Raw genomic sequence first — 26,777 nt, 5'->3', positions numbered from 1 at the left:
ACTGACATATCAGTATGGATGTCGCACTACTTCCTTAAACTAAATCTCTCTAAAACTGAGCTATTAATAATCCCCCCTGCACATGCCCCCCTCCATGACTTTTCCATCAAAATCAACAATGCAACCATCAAGCCCTCCCCTCACTCCAGGCTACTCGGTGTAATCCCAGACTCTGACTTGTTATTTCAGCCCCAAGTACAATCGTTGTCAAAAGTTTGCAGAATTCACCTCCGTAACATCTCTGAAATCCGCCCCTTTTTAACAAATTAAACCATCAAGCTCCTCATTCACTCCCTTGTTATCTCTCACCTTGACTATTGCAACTCCCTTCTCATTGGCCTGCCTCTCCATAGGCTCCTCCCCTCTTCAGTCTATCATGAATGCTGCTGCCAGACGTATCCACCTTACCAACCGCTCTGTGTCTGCCAACCCTCTCCTCCAATCCCTACACTGGCCTCCATTCAGTGTCTGCCAACCCTCTCCTCCAATCCCTACACTGGCCTCCATTCAGTGTCTGCCAACCCTCTCCTCCAATCCCTACACTGGCCTCCATTCAGTGTCTGCCTACCCTCTCCTTCAATCCCTACACTGGCTCCCAATCACCCAGCAAATTAAATTCAAAATACTAACCACAACATACAAAGCCATTCACAACTCTGCCCCGAGCTACATTACCGTTCTTGTCTTCAAATATCACCAAAACTGTCCCCTCCATTCTTCTCAAGACCTCCTACTCTCAAGCTCTCTCGTCTCCTCCTCCCATGCTCGTCTCCAGGATTTCTCCAGAGCCTCTCCCATCCTCCGGAACTCGCTACCTCCATTGGTCCGGGTATCCCCTACTCTTGCTACCTTCAGGCGATCCCTGAAAACCAGGGCTGGACTGGGACAGAAATTTGGCCCTGGACTTCATCCAGACTGGCCCACTTACATTTTGAGTGTCCCATCAGCACCACCTTACATCAGAGTATCCCATCACCAGCCCCCTTACATCAGAGTGTCCCATCACCAGCCCCCTTACATCAGAGTGTCCCATCACCAGCCCCCTTACAACAGAGAGGGTCCCATTACCAGCCCCCTTACATCAGTGTCCCATCAGCACTCCCTTACATCAGAGTGTCCCATCACCAGCCCCCTTACAACAGAGTGCCCCATCAGCACCCCTTACATCAGAGTCTCCCATCACCAACCCCCTTACATCAGAGTGTCCCATCAGCACCCCTTACATCAGAGGGTCCCATTACCAGCCCCCTTACATCAGAGTGTCCCATCAGCACCCCCTTACATCAGAGTGTCCCATCACCAGCCCCCTTACATCAGAGTGCCCCATCAGCACCCCCTTACATCAGAGTGTCCCATCACCAGCCCCCTTACATCAGAGTGTCCCATCACCAGCCCCCTTACATCAGAGTGTCCCATCACCAGCCCCCTTACATCAGAGTGTCCCATCACCAGCCCCCTTACATCAGAGTGTCCCATCACCAGCCCCCTTACATCAGAGTGCCCCATCAGCAGCCCCCTTACATCAGAGTGTCCCATCAGCAGCCCCCTTACATCAGAGTGTCCAATCAGCACCCTCTTACATCAGAGTGTCCAATCAGCACCCTCTTACATCAGAGTGTCCAATCAGCACCACCTTACATCAGAGTGGCCCATCACCAGCCCCCTTACATCAGAGTGTCCCATCACCAGCCCCCTTACAACAGAGTGTCCCTTCACCAGCCCCATTACATCAGAGTGTCCCTTCACCAGCCCCCTTACATCAGAGTGTCCCTTCACCAGCCCCCTTACATCAGAGTGTCCCTTCACCAGCCCCCTTACATCAGAGTGTCCCATCACCAGCCCCCTTACATCAGAGTGGCCCACTGAGCCATCGGCCCACGGGGAAACTCCCGGTAGTCCCGAAGGCCAGTACATGGCTGCTGAAAACTCATCTCATCTCATCTATCATGTCTCCAACTAATCTCCTACCACTTCCATCAGCTCATTCCCCACATTTATAACCTTTTGTACCACCTGCCCCCACCCTATTAGATTGTAAGCTCTTCGGAGCATGGGCCCTCTTAATCCTCTTGTATTTTATTGTATTGTAACTGTACTCTCTTCTTTTATATTGTAAAGCGCTGCGTAAATTGTTGTAGCTATATAAATCCTGTATAATAATAATAAAGTCAGGGGACTGGCTTAATTTTTGATTCTCACATGATCGCAGTCCCCGCCTGGTTCCGGACATTATTGAGCAAATGCATGGTGAAAGGTAACCCTACGTGCATGGGCGAGTGGCACCGCCCACACAGCCTAGAACGGAGAGGTATAGAGGAGGGACCGGTAAAGAACGGGAACGCGCACAGACTGATCACAGGAGACATTCAACACATTTCGGGGGACAAAAAAAATCTCCCTTCATCACGGCTTAAACATCAGAGTGTTTAGTACAAAGCAAAGCTGTTAGGTATGTACAAATCTTTCCCAGGTGATTTATCATTGATCTATTACGCTTGTGCCAGTGGCAGAGTAGGCTGACACAGGCATGATCATTTATTGACAAAACTGCTGGCTGAGATTTATATACCCGGGGGCTTTGCTTTGAGTCCATAGACACATGGAAACATTGCTTAAGCTTTGATGAAAGGCAATCTTTCTGGCCCCCAAAGACATGTTGGCTTGTCTTCAGCTTTCCTGTTGTTTGTGGAAGTGATAAAAGCCTTGGAACTCGATGATTGTTGGGCAGTCCTTCTGATGTAACTGTTATGGGTTTTTATTTCTGTTCTTGTCCATGCTAGGGACATTCATTCTCTCTATTTTGTCCTAGAGACTATTCTCACCTGGACTGAAATTGACAGAAAAATTGTCCGTGTCCGCCATAATGTCGCAGTCATGATAAAAATCGCTGATCGCCACCATTACTAGTAAAAAAAAAATTAATAAAAATGCCATAAAACTATCCCCTATTTTGTAGACGCTATAACTTTTGCGCAAACCAATCAATATACGCTTATTGCGATTTTTTTTTTTTTTTTTTACCAAAAATATGTAGAAGAATACGTATCGGCCTAAACTGAGGAAAAAAAATGTTTTTTTATACATTTTTCGGGGATATTTATTATAGCAAAAAGTTAAAAATAATGCGTTTTTTTTTTTTTTTTTCAAAATTGTCGCTCTATTTTTGTTTATAGCGCAAAAAATAAAAAACTCAGAGGTGATCAAATACCACCAAAAGAAAGCTCTATTTGTGGGAGAAAAAGGACGTCAATTTTGTTTGGGAGCCACGTCGCACGACAGCGCAATTGTCAGTTAAAGCGACTCAGTGCCGAAACGCAAAAAGCGGTCTGGTCTTTAGCCAGCCAAAATGGCCCGGGCCTGAAGTGGTTAGAATATTTCTGACTTGCCTAACCATTCACATCTTTTTAACACTATGTGTTAGGATGGACTTTGGGCACTCCAATAAATGTTTTAGATAGTTTAGCTGTGTCCAGAAGTTCCTAAAATTTCACACACTGAGTTGTTAGCCAAGGTGTTGGCTATTTAAAGCGGGATTCCACCCTAAAGTGGAACCTCCGCTGATCGGAACCCCCCCCCCCTCCGGTGTCACAATTGGCACCTTTCAGGGGGGAGGGGGGTGGAGATACCTGTCAAAGACAGGTATTTTCACCCACTTCCGGGCATAGACTCCCACGGGAGTCTACGCAATTTCCTGCCCTGCCGCGCTGTCTGCTGGGACACACACGGGTCCCAGTGACAGCGCGGAGATTTCCTATTGCGCGGCGCGGCTCGCTTCACTTCCGATTCGCTTCACTTTCTGATTCCCTCACCTAGAATGGTGGCAGCAGCCGAGGCCCGAGCGATCGATCGGCCTCGGCTGCCGGCATTGCTGGAACCCGGGACAGGTGAGTGTCCATTTATTAAAAGTCAGCAGCTGTAGTATTTATAGCTGCTGGCTTTTAATATTTTTTTTTTTTTGTGGCGGAATCCCTCTTTAAACAGTTCGTCACTCGAACACAATCGTTTAGGCCATGTGACGGTAATTTCTATATGAGAGTACAACAAAATTTTGTCTTCATGGCTGTATTTGTCGCTTTTGTTTATCCACTAAAACCAGGTAAATATCTCCTTGTTTTGTGACGAGATACACTATTGTTCCATCGAGTTTCTGTCTCAACGTCTGCTTGTAAAGACCTTAAAGCGGGAGTTCCGCCGTTTTTTTTTTTTTTTTAAAGCCAGCAGCTACAAATACTGCAGCTGCTGACTTTTAAAGTAATGACACTTACCCGCCCAGCGCACCCGCGATGTCGGCACCCGAAGCCGATCTCTCGATCGTCTCTCGGGTGCTGCCGCCGCCATCTTGGGTATGGGAATCAGGAAGTGGAGCCTTGCGGCTTCATTTCCCGGTTCCCTACTGCGCATGCGCGAGTCGCGCTGCGCAATAAGGATGGTCCCCGCTGTCTCTGGGATCCGTGTGTTTCCCAGCAGGCAGCGGGGGACTTTCGGAAAGGGGCGTGGATTCTGCGGAAAGGGGCGTACCTTCTGCAGATTCTACGCCGGAAGTGGGTGCAGATACCTGTACTGTACAGGTACCTGCACTCCCCTCCCCCCTGAAAGATGCCAATTGTGGCGCCGGAGGGGGGGAGGGTTCCAATGAGCGGAAGGTCCACTTTAGGGTGGACCTCCGGTTTAAACAGTTCCTCACTCAAACACAATCGTTTAGGCCATGTGAGGGTAATTTCTATTTGAGAGTACAACAACCTTTTTGTCTTCATGGCTGTATTTGTCGCTTTTGTTTATCCACTAAAACCAGGTAAATATCTCCTTGTATTGTGACGAAATACATTATTGTTCCATCGAGTTTCTGTCTCAACATCTGCTTGTAAAGACCTTAAATAGTTGATATATTGGAGATTTGTAAAAGAGAAAACAAGCTCATCTGCTTTTCTCTGAAAGGTTTTCAAGAGCAATAGTTTACTTCATTTTTGAGGCCTACTGGAATCTCTCATCTCTGCCAGTAAATTTTAAATTTATTATTATTATTATTATTATTTTTTCTTAACCACTTAAGGACCAGGCCTCTTTTTCAGACTCGGTGTTTTCATGTTTAACCACTTCCCGACCGCCGCACGACGATGTACGTCGACAGAATGGCACGGGCAGGCATATTGGCGTACATGTACGTCCCTGCCTTCCCGCCCGGTGCCCGTGGCGGTCGGTATTCGTTCGGGAGCGATCCCGGACGAGGGGACGGCCATTCATTCATGGCCACCCCCTCGCGATCGCTCCCGACGAATGAAAATGCTCCGTGACATCACTTCCTCTCCTGTAATGTAAACACAGGAGAGGAAGTGATGTATTCTCTCCTCCGTGTCGGTATTTTTCGTTCCGACACCGAGGAGACAGGATCGGTGAGTTGCACCAACACGACACTACACAGTAGAACATGCCAGGCACACTCACACCCCCCCGATCACCCCCCCAATTACCCCTGCCCCCCAGTCACAGTGACACCAATGTAATTTTTATTTTTTTTTTGCATTGGTGTCATTTGTGACTGTAATAACTGTTAGGGCAGTTAGGGTTAGCCCCCTTTAGTTCTAATGTACCCCCCTAACCCCCCCAATAAAGGTTTAACCCCGTGATCACCCCCCGTCGCCAGTGTCACTAAGGCTGGGTTCACATTGCAGCGGTTTATGAGAACGAATGTGATTCGCACCGCACTGCAGTGCAAATCACATCCGATCTCTGTGCGATTCGAGTTCAGCCATTCGCCGCACCCGCCGCAAATTCGCACGGGACCCTTTTTTTGGTCCGCAGCAGAATCAGATCGCATGGGTGTTCACACCATGCGATCCGAGTTTGCAGATCGCACTGCGATATGCGAACTGATCTGGGGGTGTCATTAACATTTCACTGACCCTCCCAGCAGTTCGCATAGGGCAGTGTGAACTGCCGCCGGGAGGCATGCGATGCGGGAACCCGCCGCGCATTCGTGGCGTTCCCACATCGCTCCAGTGTGAACCCAGCCTAATAAGCGATCATTTTTCTGATCGCTGTATTAGTGTCACAGGTGACGCTAGTTAGGCAGGTAGGTATTTAGGTTCGCCGCAGCTTTTTATAGCGCCAGGGACCCCCATATACTACCGCATAAAGCCCCCTGATTTCCCCCTAGTTAACCCTTTCACCAGTGATCACCATATAACTGTTACAGGTGACGCTGGTTGGTTAGTTATTTTTTTATAGTTTCAGGGCACCCGCCATTTATTACCTAGTCTCACTAGTGTACCCCTAAATTTAGGGGTGTCTACTTTCCAAAATGGGGTCATTTGGGGGGGGGTTGTGCCATCTTGGCATTTTATGGCCTTCAAAACTGTAACGCCCTTAGAAAGCCTGAAGGCGGTGCTTGGTTTTCGGGGCCCCGTACGCGGCTAGGCTCCCAAAAAGTCCCACATATGTGGTATCCCCGTACTCAGGAGAAGCAGCAGAATTTATTTTGGGGTGTCATTTCACATATGCCCATGGCATGCATGAGCAATATATCATTTAGTGACAACTTTGTGAAAAAAAAAAAAAAAGTTTGTAATTTTCCCGCAACTTGTGGCAAAATATAAAATATTCCATGGACTCAACATGCCTCTCAGCAAATAGCTTGGGGTGTCTACTTTCTAAAATGGGGTCATTTGTGGGGGTTTTGTGCCATCTTGGCATTTTATGGCCTTCAAAACTGTAATAGGTAGTGAGAAGTGAAATCAAAAATTTACGCCCTTAGAAAGCCTGAAGGCGGTGCTTGGATTTCGGGGCCCCGTACGCAGCTAGGCTCCCAAAAAGTCCCACATATGTGGTATCCCCGTACTCAGGAGAAGCAGCAGAATTTATTTTGGGGTGTCATTTCACATATGCCCATAGCATGCGTGAGCAATATATCATTTAGTGACAACTTTGTGTAAAAAAAAAAAAAAAAAAATTTTTTTGTCATTATTCAATCGCTTGAGGCAAAAAAATTAAATATTCAATGGGCTCAACATGCCTCTTATCAATTTCCTTAGGGGGTCTACTTTCCAAAATGGGGTCATTTGGGGGGGGTTTGTACTGCCCTGCCATTTTAGCACCTCAAGAAATGAGATAGGCAGTCGTAAACTAAAAGCTGCGTAAATTCCAGAAAACGTACCTTAGTTTGTAGATGTGACAACTTTTGCGCAAACCAATAAATATACAATTATTGACTTTTTTTTTACCAAAGACATGTGGCTGAATACATTTTGGCCTAAATGTATGACTAAAATTGAGTTTATTGGATTTTTCTAATAACAAAAAGTAGAAAATATCATTTTTTTTCAAAATTTGCGGTCTTTTTACGTTTATATCGCAAAAAATAAAAATCGCAGAGGCAATCAAATACCATCAAAAGAAAGCTCTATTTGTGGGAAGAAAAGGACGCAAATTTTGTTTGGGTACAACATTGCATGACCGCGCAATTACCAGTTAAAGCAGCGCAGTGCCAAATTGTAAAAAGACCTCTGGTCATTTACCAGCAAAATGGTCCGGTCTGAAAGTGGTTAAAACGTTTTTGTTTTTTGCAAGAAAATTACTTAGAACCCCCAAACTTTTTATATTATAAAAATAAAATAGCGGTCTTTTTTTCACACCGTATTTGCGCAGCGGTCTTACAAGTGCAGTTTTTTTGGAAAAAAATGCACTTTTTTTAATAAAAAAATAAGACAACAGTAAAATGAGTACAATTTTTTTTTTTATATTGTGAAAGATAATGTTACGCAGAGTAAATTGATACCCAACATGTCACGCTTCAAAATTGCGCCCGCTCATGGAATGGCGTCAAACTTTTAGCCTCAAAAATCTCCATAAGCAACATTTAAAAAATTCTACAAGTTGCATTTTTTGCCTTACAGAGGAGGTCTAGGGCTAGAATTATTGTTATTGCTCTCGCTCTATCGATCGTGGCGATACCTCACATGTGTGGTTTGACTTCCATTTTCATATGCGGGCGCTACTCACGTATGCGCTCGCTTCTGCGCGTGAGCTCGTCGGGACGGGGTGTTTTTTTAAAACGTATTTTTTTCTTAATTATTTTAAGTTATTTTATTTATTTTTACACTGTTTAAAAAAAAATAGATCACTTTTATCCCCATTACAAGGAATGTAAAAATTAGACATGTGCAGAGTAAAATATTTTGTTTCGGAATTTCGTTTTCGTCCGAAAAATAAATTTATTTAGTTACTCCCGAAATTCGTTTTTATTTATTTTGTTTTTCGTTCAAAAATTGCATTCGTCCGAAAATCCACATGAATTACGGTCGAATCTGTCTTTGAAGGCATATGGTGTCTATCGAATGTATAAAGAAGTATAGCATACTTCGTGTGAAATTTAGAACCCTATTAAAGTCTATGGGACTCCAACGTTCAAAATCTAAAGTGCTAATTTTAAAGGCTAATATGCAAGTTACTGTCCTAAAAAGTGTTTGGGGACCCGGGTCCTGCCCCAGGGGACATGTATCAATGCAAAAAATAGTTTTAAAAACAGCAGTTTTTTTGGGAGCAGTGATTTTAATAATGATTAAAGTGAAACAATAAAAGTGTAATATTCCTTTAAATTTCGTAGGGGGGGGGGGGGGTTGTCTATAGTATGCCTGTGAAGGGGCGCATGTTTCTGGTGCTTAGAACTGTCCCTGCACAAAGTGTCATTTGTGCAGGAAAAAAAGTCCTTTAAAATCACTCGCAGCTATTATGAATTGCCGGCTCCGTAATACAGAGAATACTCATTGAAAGTCATTGATAAAATAAATAAAAAATAAAAAAAAAGCGTGGGGGTCCCCCAAATTCAATTACCAGGCCCTTCAAAAATTGACGTGGAGGTCCCCCTAAAAATCCATACCAGACCCTTTATCCGAACACGCAACCTGGCAGGCCATAGGAAAAGAGGAGGGGACGAGAGAGCGCCCCCCCTCCTGAACCGTACCAGGCCACATGCCCTCAACATTGGGAGGATGCTTTGGGGGTCTGTGACCCCCTCAAAGCACCTTGTCCCCATGTTGATGTGGAGAAGGGCCTCATCCCCACAACCGTGGCCAGTGGTTGTGGGGGTCTGCGGGCGGGGGGCTTATCAGAATCTGGAAGCCCCCTTTAACAAGGGGACCCCCAGATCCCGGCCCTCCCTGTTTGAAATGGTAAGGGGGTACAAAAGTACCCCTACCATTTCACAAAGAAAGTGTAAAAAATTGTTAAATAAGACAAACACACTTTTGAAAAATTCCTTTATTAAAAATAAAAAAATAAATAAAAAAAATTTCCAGCAGTGGTAATCCACTCTTGCTATCCAGCGACGGATGATCATCTAACGGAAACCTGCCTGTGTTACATCAGAGGGGGGCGGGGTCACCCATACGTCACGGGGAAACCCGGGTTTCCCCTTGCGTCAGAGGGGGGTGGGGTCAGGTGACGGGTGGCCCCGCCCTCCGCATATAACAAACGCCAGGCCGCCGGAATCCCCGCAGTGTCTCCTCCGTGGAGACAGAAGATGGATGGATTCGCTGCGCTGGATCAGATCATCTATCACTGGACCCCGGAGATCCATCGCTGGATAGCAAGAGTGGATTACCACCGCTGGAATCTTTTTTTTTTTTTTTTTTTAATAAAGGAATTTTTCAAAAGTGTGTTTGTCTTATTTAAACATTTTTACACTTTCTTTGTGAAATGGTAGGGGTACTTTTGTACCAGCCTTACCATTTCAAACAGGGGGGGCGGGATCTGGGGGTCCCCTTGTTAAAGGGGGCTTCCAGATTCTGATAAGCCCCCCCGCCCGTAGACCCCCACAACCACCGCGCCACGGTTGTGGGGATGAGGCCCTTCTCCACATCAACATGGGGACAAGGTGCTTTGAGGGGTCACAGACCCCCAAAGCATCCTCCCAATGTTGAGGGCATGTGGCCTGGTACAGTTTAGGAGGGAGGGGGGGGCGCTCTCTCGTCCCCCTCTCTTTTCCTGCGGCCTGCCAGGTTGCGTGCTCGGATAAAGGGTCTGGTGTGGATTTTTAGGGGGACCCCCACGTAAAAAATTTTTACATTTGACACGGGGTTTCCCTTAATATCCATACCAGACCTGAAGGGCCTAGTAATTGAATTTGGGGGACTCCCACGCTTTTTTAAAAAAAAAAAATTTTTAATTTATTTATTTATTTTATCAATGACTTTCAGTGAGTGTTCTCTGTATTACGGGAGCCGACAATTCATAATAGCTGCGAGTGATTTTAAAGGACTTTTTTTCCTGCATAAATGACACTTTGTGCAGGGACAGTTCTAAGCACCAGAAACATGCGCCCCTTTACAGGCATACTATAGACACCCCCCCCCCCACGAAATATAAAGGAATATTACACTTTTATTGTTTCACTTTAATCATTATTAAAATCACTGCTCCCGAAAAAACGGCCGTTTTTTAAAACTTTTTTTTGCATTGATACATGTCCCCTGGGGCAGGACCCGGGTCCCCAAACACTTTTTAGGACAGTAACTTGCAGAATCTTTTCTCTCTGTCAAATCTTTTTTTCTCTGTCGAATATTTTCTCTATATAATCTTGGACTAATAGAGGTAAGGTTAGGCACATTCGACCACAGGTTCTATAGACAGATTGTTGTCAGAGTCATGTTGAATCTCCTATTCTATATCGAACTGTTGTAACAATGAAAACGAAAATAAAGCATTTATTTATGTCGGATCTTTCGTTTTTCAGATTCTGTGCTTTCGTTATCGTTTGTCAAAACGAAAACGAAAATAGCTGAAATTCGGACGAAAATGCATTCGGACGAAAACAAATGCACATGTCTAGTAAAAATCCCTTGTAATAGAAAAAAGCATGACAGGTCCTCTTAAATATGAGATCTGGGGTCAAAAAGTCCTCAGATCTTATATTTGAACTTAAATGCAATAAAACAAAAAAAAAGTCATTTGAAAAAATGACATTGAAAAAATATACCTTTAAGAGGTATGGGCGGAAGTGACGTTTTGACGTCGCTTCCGCCCTCCTATGGTATAGAGACGAGTGGGGGGCCATCTTAGCCTCCCTCATCTCCATACCTAGCCATCGGTAGGACCCGATCACCTCCGCCGTTATCGACGGCTCCGGTAAGCAGAGGAGGGCGCGGGAGAGCGGCGGGGGGCGGTGGCACCTCTCCCACGGCCGATAGTGGTGATCTCACGGCGAATCCGCTGCGGAGACCACCGTTATCGCACACACAACCGGCGCCTGAAGAGATGGATAACTCGGTTGTGGCAGCAGCTGCTGCCGTTACCGAGCTATCCCTCTTCAAAAATAGGACGTACATCGGCGTGCGCTGGTCGTTAAGTGGTTAATGAATTCACAACAAAGTCAATGTGAAATATACTGCTAAAATGGATGGTTATGGATTTCCTCTACTTATTGCATATATGTATTAACTTGTATTCCTATAATTAGCTAGTCTATTAAAACTCTAATAATGTTACTGTTGATAAGCATAATGATATAAGGTTAGCTATGAAAACAAACACACTGCTTAGTAAAACAACGTCTTATTTATTTCCCAAGAAAATAGGAAAATGTTAACATGAAAACACTCAAGGAAAATATTATAGAGCGTATAACAAAAGAACTTCAAATATACTTATCACAAGGCTGTCCTCTAGATATTGTCTCGTCAGCTGGGCTCAAAAATGGTGACAGAGAGAGAGCTCTCCCTCTCGGTCAGCACTTTTTAAACTTCATCCATACACCATCCAGACCCAACCCCATTGCCAGCCCATTTAGGTTTCTAACGAATGAAAGTATTTACGGGGCAGTCCTTCTCAATATATTATATTTCTGTCCGTCTTGCTGTTTTAGCCTCTAGGGGCAGCTTTCGTCCATGTATCATCGCTATCTGACCTGGGTCCTCTTCAGTGCCTGTTGATCCTTTGATCTTTTGTAGCCCACCTTCATTAATCATCCTGCCAGCCATGACTCTCTTTGAAGCTTGCTTGCAGAGTGTTATCACACCAGGTGGTCAGGAGCCAAGCTTTTGTTCAGCCTTGCTAGAGGGCCTGACTTCTTCTTTCCGATGAAGATTCTAATATGCTACAAAGCTTTGATGTGCACCTTGTTACATTCCAGACAGCCCCCAAGAATGCGGAGGCTTGGTATATCCATATTTCATATTTCAAGCACATCTTGTATTATGAAATAAAACATGTTGCCTTCCAACAAAATGGGAATGCAAAAGTAGCTTAAAGAAGTCCAGCCTGGGCTCGTTTGGCTGGGCTTCTCCTAAGGGTCACAGGAGTGTGAAATGAATTTTGCACTCCTGTCGACATTACCAAGTTCAGTCCAGGAACCGTGTCATCCTGACTTCAGAAGTCTGGATCTGCAAGGTGCCTAGACTAATGGCAGTCTCAGCCTCTCAGCAAGCCACTGAGAGGCTGAAACGGCTGCTCCCCTCCACAGCTCAGCGCTCCAGTCAGCATGGAGGAGCTCAGGGAGCCGAGGGAACTGAGCCATCGGCAGCGTTTGATGGCTTGGTTCTCAGGGCAGAGACGCCGGGGGACTGATGCAGCATCCATCTAGGTAACTATGAATAGGGAAAAAAAAGCCAAACCCGTACTTCTACTTTAATGCAGGTTGATGCAACTTAGGAGGTCAACTCCAAGTTTAAAAGCCAGTTAGTAGGAGTCCACCCTGGGATAGAAGAGGTCTGCTCTATGTTAGAAAGAGTTCAACCACCAATTAGAAGGAGTCAGGTCCAGGTTAGGAGGTCAGTTCTAGGTTAGAAGGAGTTAAACCTTCAGTTAGATGGAGTTCAACTATCAGTCAGAAGGTTTCAACTCCAGTTTAGAAGGCGTTCAACTCTAGGTTAGATGGAGTTCAACCGCCAGTCACAAGGAGTCAACTCCAGGTTAGAAGGAGGTCAACTCTAGGTTTGAGGGAGTTAAAACCATCAGTCAGAAGGCAGTTAACTTCAGCCAGAAGGCGTTCAATCACCAGTCAAGAGGGAATGAATTCCAGGTTAGAAGGCAGTCAACTCTAGGTTAGAAGGTGTTCAACTTCCAGTCAGGGGAGTCATCTCCAGGTTAGGAGGTCAACTCTAGGTTAGAAGGACTTCAATCACCAGTCAGAAGGAGTCAATTCCAGGTTAGAAGGCGGTAAACTCTAGGTTAGAAGGAGTTCAACCCCCAGTCAGAAGAAGTCAACCTCCAGTCAAATCAGCTTCTGGTCGGAAAGATGTCGCCCTCCTGGTCAGAAGCAGTTGAATTTCAGGCCAAATGCCCCCAACAGCAAACTCTGAGCTCAGAAGCGTCTCAAACTAATATCAAATGTAGCTTGTCATTACCTGAATTGAAGCTACTTATGGCCTTAGGCACAAGCCCTCAAAGAGGATTTCTGCTACTTTGGAGATATTTCTCAGTGTCTAGGGGACAGGAAATGAAGGGAAATCTCAACGATGTGAAATAATTCCCTACTCCATCCAAACCAAAAAAAAAAAAAAACCTTTTGTTTTAGATTTATTTAATTGCTTACAGCCACCAGTATATTTCCTCCTTTCAGATCACTAGTGCAGTTTAGAAAAATGATATTAAAGGCAAAATAAAAAAAACAAACATGTCCTACTTACCTGCTCTGTACAGTGGTTTTGCACAGAGCAGCCCCGATAATCTTCTTCTCCAGTCCCCCACAGGCACTCCTGGCCCCTCCCTCCTGTCGAGTCCCCCCCAGAGCCAGCAACTTGCAATGGGGACACTCGACAGGCACAGTCGCGAGCCGCTGCTCTGCATGTCCATTCAGACATGGAGCCACATCTTGGCCCCTCCCCCCTCTCTCTTCATTGGCTCACTGACTGTGTTCGACAGAGTAGGAAGAATCCCTGGAGACTGGCAATCTAGATTCACCCCCCCCCCCCGCGCGATCTCCAGGCTGGATTAGCGCGATTTTCCGTATTTCCCCGTCAGAACCACAAAACCAGCGTGGGCGGATGCTTTTCTCAAAGGGGCTGGACGCATGAATAAGGGGTGGCCGTGGTGGCCATGGATAGATGCATGCCTTACATGAATCTATCATATAGGGGGTGGCGTGGATAGAGGACAGGCCGCCCCTGAGCTCAGATACGTTTTTTAGGGGTCCTAGGGTGGGGGGGGGGGCACTGCACAGCTTTTAGAACCACTTTAACTGCTTGCTGCCCCCCCACTGTCAAATGGCGGTGGGGCGGTGCGGCTCGCGTTCTGGGACGCCGTCACATGACATATCACATCGTGGCCAGAACGGCCGCTCTCACGCGCCCGTGGAGGTGTGCAGCACGGCAAACATGGCCCGCGCCGTGTCCTAGCAACGATCCCGATCTCTGTAAAGAGCTGCGTCCGTGGCTCTTTAACCATGTGATTCGCTGTGTCCAATCACAGCCGGTCATATGTAAATGCAGAGATGCCGGTAATCGCTGACAGAGTGTGTGGCGAGGAGAGCCGATCAGCGGCATCTCCACGCAGGGGGACATCTAGGAATGTAATCAGGGCACTGATCATCAGTGCCCTGATTACAATATAGCAGTACAGTGTCATCAATCGGTGCCCACCAATGCCAGCAATCAGTGCCCACCAGTGGCAGCAATCAGTGCTCACAAGTGCCACCAATCAGTGCCCGTTAGTGATGCCAATCAGTGCTTCCCATCTATGCCCATCACTGCTGTCGATCAATGCTCATCAGTGCCCATCAGTGCATTACTATCCACGCCGCCTGTCCATGCGGCCTATCTGTGCCCACCAGTGCTGCCTATCAGTACCACCTAACAGAGCTCATCAGTGTCACATATTATTGCCACCTATCAGTGCCCATAAGTGGCACCTCATCAATGCCCACCAGTTCAGCCTATCAGTGCCCATCAGTGCCGCCTCATCAGCACACATCAGTGAAGGCGAAAAATTACTTAGTTACAAAATTTACTGACAGAAAAAAAGTAAACATTTTTTTTTTTCAAAATTCATGGTCTTTTTTTTTTTTTGTAAAAATAAAATAAAAAACCCAGCAGTGATTAAATACCAGAAAAATAAATCTCTGTTTGTGTGAAGAAAATGATAAGAAATGTGTTTGGGTACAGCGTAGCACGACCGCGCAATTGTCATTCAAAGTGCGACAGCACTGAAATCTGAAAAAAAAAAAATGGCTCCTGGGCAGGAAAGGGGTGTGTAGTGCCCGGTAGGCAAGTGGTTAAAGGGGAAAGAAGGATTGACCCTACAGCAACACAGACAGTTTGTTTTCATCAAAAGACCCGGCGAGAACAAGCAGGGCACAGGCACCTACCGATTGCCATTGTATACAAAGCCCAATAGGAGTTTATTGAAACAATGTTTTTTATTAAATATTCAGTCTGGCCAATTTTCAGGAAGTAACCCTGATACATGGTACCGATTTCCTTTTTATCTGTATGAATTCATAACATTTTAAGACACATATTTTACTTGATTTATTTTTTATTTTTTGTATTTTTTATTTTTTTTTATTAGGAAAGCGATGAGACTGAAGTGGATAAAAACAAATGCTGCACCCTCTGCAACATGTTCTTCACGTCTGCGATTGTCGCTGAATCCCATTACCAAGGAAAGACTCACGCCAAGAGAGTGAAACTGGTCCTTGGGGAGTCTCCAGACATTCCAACTCGAGCAGGTGAGAGACACTTATTTATACCGGCGACAGGAAACGGATGGAATCGAATGCTGCCGCTAAATATCTTGGAGCTTTGTGGATTCCTTGTCATATAGATAGATAGATAGATAGATAGATAGATAGATAGATAGATAGATAGATAGATAGATAGATAGATAGAGAGATATTAAAAATCGCAATAAGCGATTATTGATTGAAAAAAACACTTTTTTTTTACATTTTGCCTTAATAAATACCCCCCAAAAATATATAAGTTTAAGCCGATATGTATTCATCTACATGTTTTTGGTAAAAAAAATTGCAATAGCGTATATTGATTTGTTTGTGCAAAAGTTATAGCGTTTACAAAATAGGGGATAGGCATTTTTGTTAATATTTTTTTTTTTAATTTTAAATGGCCGCGATCTGCAATTTTTATCGTGACTGCACGACACATTTTTGATACATTTTTGGGACCATTGTCATTTATACAGCAATCAGTGCTATATAAATGCACTGATTCCTGTGTAAATGACACTGGCAGCAGTGAAGGGGTTAAGCACTAGGTGGCGCTGTAGGGGTTAAGTGTGTCCTGGGGAGTGTTTCTAACTGTGAGGGGCGTGGCTGTGTGTGACACATCACTGATCTCTGCTCCCGATCTCAGGGAGCAGAGATCAGTGACACTGTTGCTAGGCAGAACGGGGAGATGCTTGTTTACTTTAGCATCTCCCCGTTCTTCCTCCCTGTGAGGCGATCGCGGGTGTCCCTGCGGCCATCGAGTCGCTATCGGACTCACGGAGCTTGCTGCGGGCACATGCGCTCGCTGGCCGCCTCTTAAAGGGCAACGTACAGGTACGTGATTCTGCCTGTACATGCCCTTCTGCCGACGTATATCAGCGTGAGGCGGTCGGCAAGCGGTTAAGCGATGGAATACTGCTAATCAGGGGTGGACTGACAATTCATAGGGCCCCAGGGCAATAGGAGATTATGGGGCCCCCAGGTAATCGGAGATTATGGGGCCACACAGTATACAAAAACACACACACACAGTATACAATTACACAGTATACACATACATGTACACATAGTATACACAGACATGTTTCTATTGGCTGAGAAGGTACTGGAGAGGAATTTTTACATACTGTCCCTGGTTTTACTGAGGCTGGCAACCCTGATGGGGCCCCCTAGTGGCCTGGGGCCCTCGGGCAGTGCCCAAGTGGCTGAATGGTCAGTCCGCCCCTGCTACTAATCCAATCACATTTTGGGCTGCCTCCTTACATATAGATAGGGGCTGCACTGGCATTTAAATTTTATTTGCTACAGAGAGATTAAGGCCCCATTCACACATTATTATTATTTTTTTAATTGCGAGCAATTTTCAGACGATTCTGCGTGTCACACATAGGGCAGCCCATTCAACGCAATGTGCTGCCCTATGTGCGTTTTCTCCTGCAGCTTTTTGGGCCAAGCTTCATGCAAACTGCGAATCCACTGCGGGTTCCCGCATAGCACCCGACTCGCATGGCAGTTTCACACTTCCATATGCAAACTGCTGGGAGTGTCAATACAATGTTAATGACACCCCCCCCCCCCATATCGCAATGCAAACTGACAGTTCGGATGTGTAATTGGATCAAGGGTGCACACAGCGCTTCAGGCAAAAAACATGGGCACACCTGGTCCGAGGTGCTAATCCCGGCTCATCACCGTAGGCAATATCAAGAAGAGAAGAAAAGATCGATTGCACACTTGGATCCTAAAGGTGCGGTAGAAATGTCTTTGTTGTCATGAGCCAGACAAAATTGCAATGGTGATCAGTTGACGCGTTTCGCGCGAAAAGGACCGTGCTCGTGTGAACAAGCACAGTTCGTCAACTGATCACCATTGCAATTTTGTCGGGCTCACGACAACAAAGACATTTCTACAGCGTCTTTTGGATCCAAGCGTGCGATCGATCTTTTCTTCTTTTCTTGGTATTGCCTGTAAAAGCAGCTTTTTTTTTTTTGAACTGCAGTGTGCATGTATTTTGTCGTGTTTTGCTGCAATTGCAGTGCGATCCTGTCGGGCGGCAATCGCGGCAAAATACCAGCGGCGTGCATTCCTCTTTTTCTAATGGCATAGAATTGTATTATTCTAAAAATACTTATAAGCAAATATCCAGAGTCAAGAGTCCCCCTCCCTTACATGACAACCTACCCCCCTTACCTTGTGTTGCTGCTGGGAAGAAGCTGGGGGCGGAGCTGCAGGAGGGGCGTGAGGGCCACATGAAATGGCCTGGAGGGCCAGATTCGGCCCGCGGCCCTTGCGTTTAGCAAAATTGCACCGCCTTTTGGGGTGCCATTTACAATGAACGGCACCCAAGCGTGCATTGCTAGTTGCTTGCACCGACTGCCCGCGCGATTTGGAATGGAGGGCAGAATTGCGGCGATTCCGCCCAGAATCCCAAATGGCGAAGGTGTGAATGCGTCCCTAGAGTTGTGTTTTGCCGATTCTGTTGTGCGATGATCCGCAGCAAAATCGATCCATCCTGTTTGAGGAGCTAGAATGAATGACTGGCACGCAAATGTGCGTTGTGCACTTTACACCGATTGCCACGTGACTTGCAATCAATCGTGGGAAAAATTGTCAATTTTGATGGAGTCCACCTCTTCTTTTTTTTTTTTTTTTTTCTGATGAAGAGGGGGACTCCCTCTAAAGGCATAAGCCAATTAGATCCAGGCTGCATCTTCCCGAGTCAAGGAGCGCTTGCAGCGGATAGGGCTCCATTGTCTTTGGTGGTTTTTGATGAGCTTGTGAAAGAGTTTGCAAAGGTAATGCGCTAGGCTGGTGCACCCTCTTTTTTTGCTAGAAAGTGTAAACTACACGTTATTGGGTGGGATCTGTATGCAACGCATTCCTTCAGCCCAGAGTATACTGTACAGTGTATAGAGATAGATACAATACTGTATACAGGGGCACGATCTATCCTATGAGCTTCTAACCCTCTTTTCTAAGTTGTATAGTTACTGTACTGTCTCTATTTTGTAAAGCACTATGCAAACTATTGGTGATATATTAATCATGATTAATAATAATAATAATAATAATATGCAATATACCATATACACAATATAGGTTTTCAAAATAAACTGCAAAAGCAAAAAAAAAAAAAAGGAACTCGGATTTAAGAACTGATGTATACAAAGCACAAATATAGAGAACGATGCTCAGCAGTCATGCCGAGGAGACTTATCTTAGCTCATGAGTTGGTCCATCGCAAAGCCAAAAAATATTCCAGATGATGTGATGGATTATAGCAGGGGTGTCAACTCAATTTCATTGTGGGCCGCATCAGCAGTATGGTTGCCCTCAAAGGGCTGGTTGTATCTGGGGTGCACCAAGTACAGAATGCAGGTTTCAGGAGTGTGTTATGTACAGAGTGCAGAGTTCAGCTGTGCGCTATGTATAGAGTGCAGAGTTCAGGAGTGCGTTTTGTACAGAGTGCCTAGTTCAGGAGATTGTTATGTTCAGAATGTAGAGTTCAGGTATGCTCTATGTATGGAGTGCAGAGTTCAGGAGTGTGTTATGTGCAGAGTGCATGGTTTAGGAGTGCGTTACATACAGAGTGCAGAGTTCAGGAGTGCGTTATGTACAGAGTGCAGAGTTCAGGAGTGCGTTATGTGCAGAGTTCAGGAGTGCGTTATGTGCAGAGTTCAGGAGTGCGTTATGTACAGAGTGCAGGGTTCAGGAGTGTGTAATATACAGAGTGCAGAGCTCAGGAATGCATTATGTACAGAGTGCAGGATTCAGGAAGGCTCTATGTACAGAGTGTAGAGTTCAGAAATGCTCTATATATCGAGTGCAGCGTTTGGGAATGCTCTCTATATAAATCAAGTGCAGGGTTCAGGAGTGCGTTACGTACAGAGTGCAGTGTTCAGGAGTTTTACGTATAACGTGCAGCATATATATTGAGTGCAGCATTCGGGAATGCTCTATATATCGAATGCTGGGTTCAGGAGTGCGTTATGTACAGAGTGCAGTGTTCAGGAGTTTGTTACGTATAACGTGCAGAGTATATATCGAGTGCAGCGTTCGGGAATGCTCTATATATCGAGTGCAGGGTTCAGGAGTGCGTTACGTACAGAGTGCAGGGTTCAGGAGTTTGTTACGTATAACGTGCAGAGTATATATCGAGTGCAGCGTTCGGGAATGCTCTATATATCGAGTGCAGGGTTCAGGAGTGCGTTACGTACAGAGTGCAGGGTTCAGGAGTTTGTTACGTATAACGTGCAGAGTTCATTAATGCTCTACATATAGAATGCAGGGTTCACGTGTGTTATGTACAGAGTGCAGAGTTCAGGAATGTGGTATGTATAGTGTGCAGAGCTCAGGAGTACGTATAGAGTGCAGAATTCAGAGGTGCGCTGTGTACAGAGTGCAGTTCCAGGGGTGCCCTAAACACAGTGTTCAGGGGTGGGCTACATACATAGTGCAAGGTTTAGGGGGGGGGCGCTGCGCACAGAGTGCAGGGTTTTTGGGGGTGCACTACATACAGAGAGCAGGATTTACAGGTGTGCTATGTACAGAGTGCAGAGTTTAGGGGTGCACTATGCACACTACACAGTGTGCAACTCCAACCCCTCCACTCTCTTCTATCTGGTCCGGCTCTAGCACCTCCCCCGTGTAGGCGGATCTGCCTCACCTTGCAGGGAGATTGTTCTCTCTCTCTCTGGAGAGCTGTCCCTGCCACGCCCTGCCGCTAGTGCGTGCAGGGACCGGTTACATCTGAGAGCAAAGCTGTCTCGGGATCAGGAGTGGTGGGTGAGAGAGCGCGGAGATGGTGGAATTGGAGTTCCGCCACGTTCCAGCTGCAAAACTGGGTACAAGGGCCACATGACAAGGTCTTGTGTTTGACATGTGTGGATTAGGGGTAATGGCGGCACCGGGTGTCATGCAGTCATGGTATGGTATCTCTATTTCCCTTTCTGCTCCATGATGTAAATACACAAGTCCCCGTTGTACCCTTTAGGCAGAAGAAGCCGCACAAATTGTCTGCTTCCTTCAATATGACGGGAGCTTTTAGCACAGGAAAGCCAAGACTGCAAATAAGCCTTATGAGCCGCGAGCCATTCCGATCACACAGAACAAAGAGCGTCTAGCTCGCCAAGTAGGGCACTCCGTCTCCATTCCAAGAACCTTTAAATAATCAATGCTGATGAGCAGCAAATGTGTTTTTTTTTTTATATAATAACTGCTGTGTGGCTGGAGACTGTTCAGTTGCCTACCAGACTTCAGTTATATGTCAAAAATATTTTTGGGGGTGGATTGAAGTGGTTCCAATGCATTCTCTGCATTAAGGTAAAAAAAAACCTTGTGCTGCAAGATTCACCCCTGCCACGCCCACGTCCCCTCCCTCCCCATCCCCCCGCCACCCCCCCCCCCCCCACCAAACCCCCCTCCATCCCACCCGTACCCCCATCCCCCCCCCCGCCATCCCACCCATCCCCCGTACCCCCTCCATCCCACCCGTACCCCCATCCCACCCACCCCCCGTACCCCTCCCTCCAAACCCCCCTACCACCCCCCCTGTCCCCCCCTCCAAACTTTTCTGAGCCTAATCTCGATCCAGCATGCAGCTCTCTTCTCTTTCTGCCTCCTCGCATTGATAGCAGTGGGAGCCATTGGCTTCCGCTGCTCAGTTTTGCCAACCTACCAAATTGAAATTGACTGAAACCCCACCCCGCCAAGTTTTTACTGACACTTTTTGCAGTTTTAAAGGGTGGCTCCACTTTCGTGGGAAGAAAAAAAAAAAGTAGCAAATAAGGAAAAAATGATATAGCATATACAATTGTGAGTATACAAAAGTTATCTTGTAATTGAATTTTATTAGCCACTTACGGAATGCCCGCCGCAGTTTTACGGCGGCTGTCTGAAGGAGGATATCGTTGTTATGGTGGCAGCTAGCTGCCATAACCCCGGTAACCCCCTTCTTCAGCGGGCGGTCTGCTACAAGATAAAAGTGGTACCTGCGGCGGATTCGCTACGAGATCACTTTTATCGGTGGCGGGAGAGGGGGGCCCCCCCCCTCCCGCCGTGATCCGGTGCCTTCCGCCGCTTACCAGAGCTGTCGGCAGCTGCGGAGGCGATCGCATCCTCCTGCTGGCTCAGTATGGAAACGCGTGAGGGGGAAGATGGCCCCCACCCGTCTCCATACACTTGCTGGGCGGAAGCGACGTCGAAACGTCACTTCTGCCCATAGCTCTTAAAGGGACAATTTTTTTAAGGATTTTTTTAAATTACAATTTTTTGTATTTTTATTTTTTATTGCATTTTAGACTAAATATGAGATCTGAGGACTTTTTGACCTCAGATCTCATATTCAAGAGGACCCTGCCATGTTTTTTTCTATTACAAGGGACGTCGCTTATAGAGATTTTTAAGGGTAAACATTCGTCGCCATTCCACGAGCCGGGCGCAATTTGGAAGCGTGACATGTTGGGTATCAATTTACTCGGCACAACATTATTTTTCACAATATAAAAAAAATTGGGCTAATTTTTACTGCTGTCTTATTTTTTTTTTATTCAAAAAAGTGATTTTTTTTCCCAAAAAAAGTGCGCTTGTAAGACCGCTGCGCAAAAACGGTGTGAAAAAAAGTATTGCAACGACCGCCATTTTATTCTCTAGGGTGTTAGAAAAAAAAAACAATGTAATGTTTGGGGGTTGTAAGTAATTTTCTAGCCCCAAAAAATTTTTTCAACATGTAAACACCAAACTCTCAAAAGGAGGCTGGTCCTTGAGTGGTTAAAAATCAGCTTTCCTTTTCAATCTGCAGCCGCTGTCATTTTCTGAGAATGCATTGCAATATGGCCGCCTGGAGTTGTTCTGTACACGGAGTGTGTACTGACCACCCCCCGAAACAATAATAACCTGCTTGTGTGAAAGCGTCACCAGTTTTTCACAGAAGTCTGCTTACGATACAAGTCAGATTGCAGGCAACAGAAATGTCATTTTTGGTGTGACGCTCCCTGTAGGAACACATCTAAAGGGATGCAGGCCCTGCAGCTTTCCTCATTAGTGCTGTGCAGGTGCTCACCTGATAGATAATTACGAAACCACTCCCATTAGACCCACTCATCACAGAGACAGAGAGGAACACACAGGGATTTCTTCGGGATAACAAAAGGTAGGGATCTGCAACAAAGTTTGTTACAATCCTTGCAACGTATACAGATCACCCAGAGGGGAATGTTTTTTTTTTGTTCTCAACAAAACTGGAGTTACGCTTTAAGTGCAAATTTCAGTATTTAGGCTACAAACATGTACAATATGCAGTTAGCAAAGTGATTTAAGGAAAATATTAAAGGGGTTGTAAACCCTTGTGTTTTTTTTTTAGGATGCATTAAGGTGACAAAACACCTGGCAGTCACAGGCCCCCCAGCTCCCCCCTCCCCCGTTTTACTTACCTGAGCCCCTTAATCTCCTCTGTCCCTCTCTCCACAGGGTCCCGGCTCTTGATTTGATAGATTGATAGCAGCGCAGCCATTGGCTCCAATCCAATTATGCGGGGGGGCGGGGCCGAGTCCGGCATTCGTGTCTATGGACGCAAATGCTGGACTCGGGAGCGTGCCCGCAAGGTAACCCCCCTCCCCCGGGAGTGCGCTTCTCCTAGGGAGTTAACTGATGTGGGGAGGAGCCGCGAGAGCCACCGGGGGACCCCAGAAGAGGATGTTCGTGGCCACTCTGTGCAAAACGACCTGCACAGTGCAGGTAAGTATGACATGTTTGTTATTTAAAAAAAAAAAAAAAAAAAACAATCCTTTACAATCAATTTGAGGCAAAAAAAACCCCCACATTTCTTATTTCATTTTCGATATAGTAAGTATGTAGCTCAGGGACAGGACAAGAAATTAGAATGGGCGACACATACACATGAAATTGACCCTCAGAGAGACAGCAGTGTGCAGCAGCACAGATCACAGACATGCCCCGCCCCCTCCTGAGTCACAGTGACAGTCTCTCTCCATGCCAGGCGGTCCCTTTAGTCCACTCCAGTCCATACAGCACTGGCAGTCCCGCTCCCACCTTGCCTTGCTCCCGTCCCGTAGCACGAGGCTCTGGCCGCTCAGCTCGGCTCCCTTGCACCATGACATCACATGACACACTCAGCCACCCCCCCCCCCCCCCCCCACTAGTGCACCCCCAAGACACTGTAGAAGGCACTTGGATGGTCTTGGCCAGCTGAGTGTCACATCCATATTTTTTACTTGCAACTCGTGCTTCAAGTGCTCTGCAAGTGTATAACTTGCCAGTGAAAATTTGCAGCAAGTCAATAGACTTGCAATTCAACACTGCCACAAATTGTTGGCAAGTTATCCTTGCTGTCTGGGTTGCCATCTCCCTTGCAGTGACACTGAACTGGTGTTTCATTGCCCTTGTATTGACTTACAGCTTGTATCATTAATTGCATCACTAAAGGCATTCTTTAAATGTAAGCCGTGTGATGATTGATTACTATGTATTTTTACTCCACCCCTCTAAGAATGAATAAATAAAACTAAATTGTGATAATTATGTATATTTTTATACATTTTTTTTTTTCCATAAAGATTTTATTATTTTCCAAAGAGAAACACATAACAATGAGCATTGTTGATATTTTTATACATTTTGACGTTGCTTTCAAATATTTTGTAACCTTTAAAATAGCCATATCACCGAGCGTGGATCCTGAGGAAGCATTTACCGTGCAAAACGGGTCGATCCACTGCACCTGTCGGAAATCACTACTATGTATTTCTTACGGTTAAAATTATATGGCAATTAATATATGCTAAACTTTTTGCTGCTCAACCCCACCCAGTCTATGTGGTTAACATGTATAAGTCAGACTCAGCCTTGCACCTCTCCACGCGCCATGTCCTCTGACATGTTTAGACCCGCCCACTGGGGCTTAGTCGTAGAGGTGTTAATGAATTAATATATGCTGATGTGTGTTCTTAATGCCTTGTAATGATGTAGTAAAGTTTGTTATATTTTAATGGATTGTTCTAAATGTCCTCGATAAGCTCATTCAAAGTCCCGCTTAACTTTATTCCCCCATCCTTAGAGGGGATGGAATTGAAATATAAGGTCATTTTATACATTAGGGATGGTGCCTGAGGGGAGTTTTCCATGGATGGTCTCACTCATAATTTACTGTGGAAATAGCAGAGTGCTTACCAAAAGCCGGGCTTGCCAAAAGCCGGCCCTACCAAAGGCCACCTGTAAGGCCTGGTCCGTCTCCCTTCTTAATTAAATTTAAGAGACTACGTTTTTACCAGAGCTGAGGCAAGAAAACAATTTGTTAAAATGAGACAAAAAGGTACCTTACCACAGGTGATCACCTTATCTCAGCAGTGCCTCCATTTGAATGGGGTTTTAAAGTGGTTGTAAACCCTTACAACACACTTTGACCTACAGGTAAGCCTAGATTAAGGCTTACCTGTAGGTCCAAGAAAAATCTCCTAAACCTACACGGTTTAGGAGATATTTGCCGAAAGACAGGCACCGCTGTCTACGGCGCATGCGTCGTAGACAGCGGCGCGTAGGCGCACTGATCGCGGCATCGTCAACGACGAAGATGCCGCGTGTGTCGGCTCTCGTGCCGAATGACAGCGGCGGTGCATAGTAGTCCATTATGCTTTGCCTTTGCAGGGAATGAAAGAGGAAGTAAACTCATCAGGGTTTACTTCCTCTTTAAGGCTACTCCAGGTACATGTCAGACCAGCCAAGTGGTTAATATTGCAGACTACCGAAGGACCCCCCCCCCCCCTCAAGGCTTGAACACATAGTACTTATTCCCTTCTTCCGAACCTACGGTACTGTGTGGTAGGTGACCCGGGATATTTCCTCCAACTGAGTCTCCAGGCTCTTCTAGAGGCACCTCTCCTGAAAAGTCCTCCCCTGGATCCTCCAGTTGCTCGGCTTCTTCCCGCAGGCAAGACAGCACAGGACCATCCCTGGATCGGTAGACCCCAAGACTTTTGGCCCTAGCTTCAGCAACGATGCCTCGGACCAACTGGCCCCCGAGACAATTTAGCGGCAGCAACACACCTTATGCCATGGAGGGCCATCAGGTCAGAACTCCCCTCCAGTCACGGGGTCTGTCCCTTAAGTACCCCCTCCTAGAATGCACAGCAGGCAGACTACACCCACTGACTGTTTCCTTGTTGCAATTTACAACCTTGGTCGAAATAATAGGGCGCCATCCCTAGGCCAAAGGGAAAACCACACAACCAGCCAAGCTGAAACAGAACCAGAATTTACAATAATGGCAGTCTGAGCTAAACTACAGCTTCAGACAAACGAAATGTTTATTTATAGTGTCTGTATTGAAAATACCAGCGCTACAAGTAATATCATTAATATCGGGAATATAATTAAACAAGTCAGTGATATATGGTTTATACAAGTCAGTGACCCTTTAAGATACATCATCATGAGTTAACACGGGTCCACAGGCCATCTGGTATGAATCATCCTGTCCCAAACAAACCAACCCACAATGATGTGTGTGTGTATGTGTGTGTATGTATGTATGTGTGTGTGTGTGTGTGTGTGTGTGTGTATATATATATATATATATATATATATATATATATATATATATAGCACAGTGCTTATGCAAGCATCTTTCCAAACATTATTTGATCGTTGCAGATTTAAGCCCGCTTGTATACTAAAATGGCAGAGCATGTTTTGAGCATATTACTACAATGAGCTGTGCTGCTTCTCTTTTCACTGTTGGGTCAAAGGCTAAGGGTTGAGTCCAGGACGACCTGGGCTCAGAGGAAGCAGTGCTGCTCATCAGTCTGTGGTCATCTAGAGGCAGAAAAAAAAAAAATCTCAGGACTGAACGGCTGGTTTTGTTATCGTATCCAACAATGGGCAATTGATTTGTAGAGTTCTGCTTTTAAAGGATTTCAGCATGCGTTCAGAATTCACAGAATAATGAGTTTCTCATCACATCCATACACAATGGCAACCCCCGCGGCTAGCAACATTCAGAGCGATTGCGGCGACACGTTTCTGCTCAGCTGGGGTGTCTTATCATTCACCATTCTTTTTTGAGGGGGTCAGGAATTTTCATGCATACACATTCATTGTATGCTAAGAATAT

At 45.8% G+C, this 26,777-nt stretch overlaps 1 protein-coding gene across 1 annotated transcript in view; it reads left to right on the top strand.

The window, feature by feature from the left end:
- ZMAT4 (zinc finger matrin-type 4) overlaps positions 1-26,777 on the top strand; it is a 1,011,964-nt gene that overhangs the window by 303,013 nt on the left and 682,174 nt on the right. The window contains exon 4 of the mRNA XM_077455722.1: positions 15,496-15,655. Within this exon, the coding sequence (XP_077311848.1) occupies positions 15,496-15,655 (160 nt within the window). The remainder of the gene's footprint in view (positions 1-15,495; positions 15,656-26,777) is intronic.

The sequence above is a fragment of the Lithobates pipiens genome, unplaced genomic scaffold, assembly GCF_037356315.1.
Source record: "Lithobates pipiens isolate NorthernLeopardFrog02 unplaced genomic scaffold, aLitPip1_a1.2 Scaffold_25, whole genome shotgun sequence".
NCBI lineage: Eukaryota > Metazoa > Chordata > Amphibia > Anura > Ranidae > Lithobates > Lithobates pipiens.
This window is presented reverse-complemented; position numbering and strand designations above follow the sequence as displayed.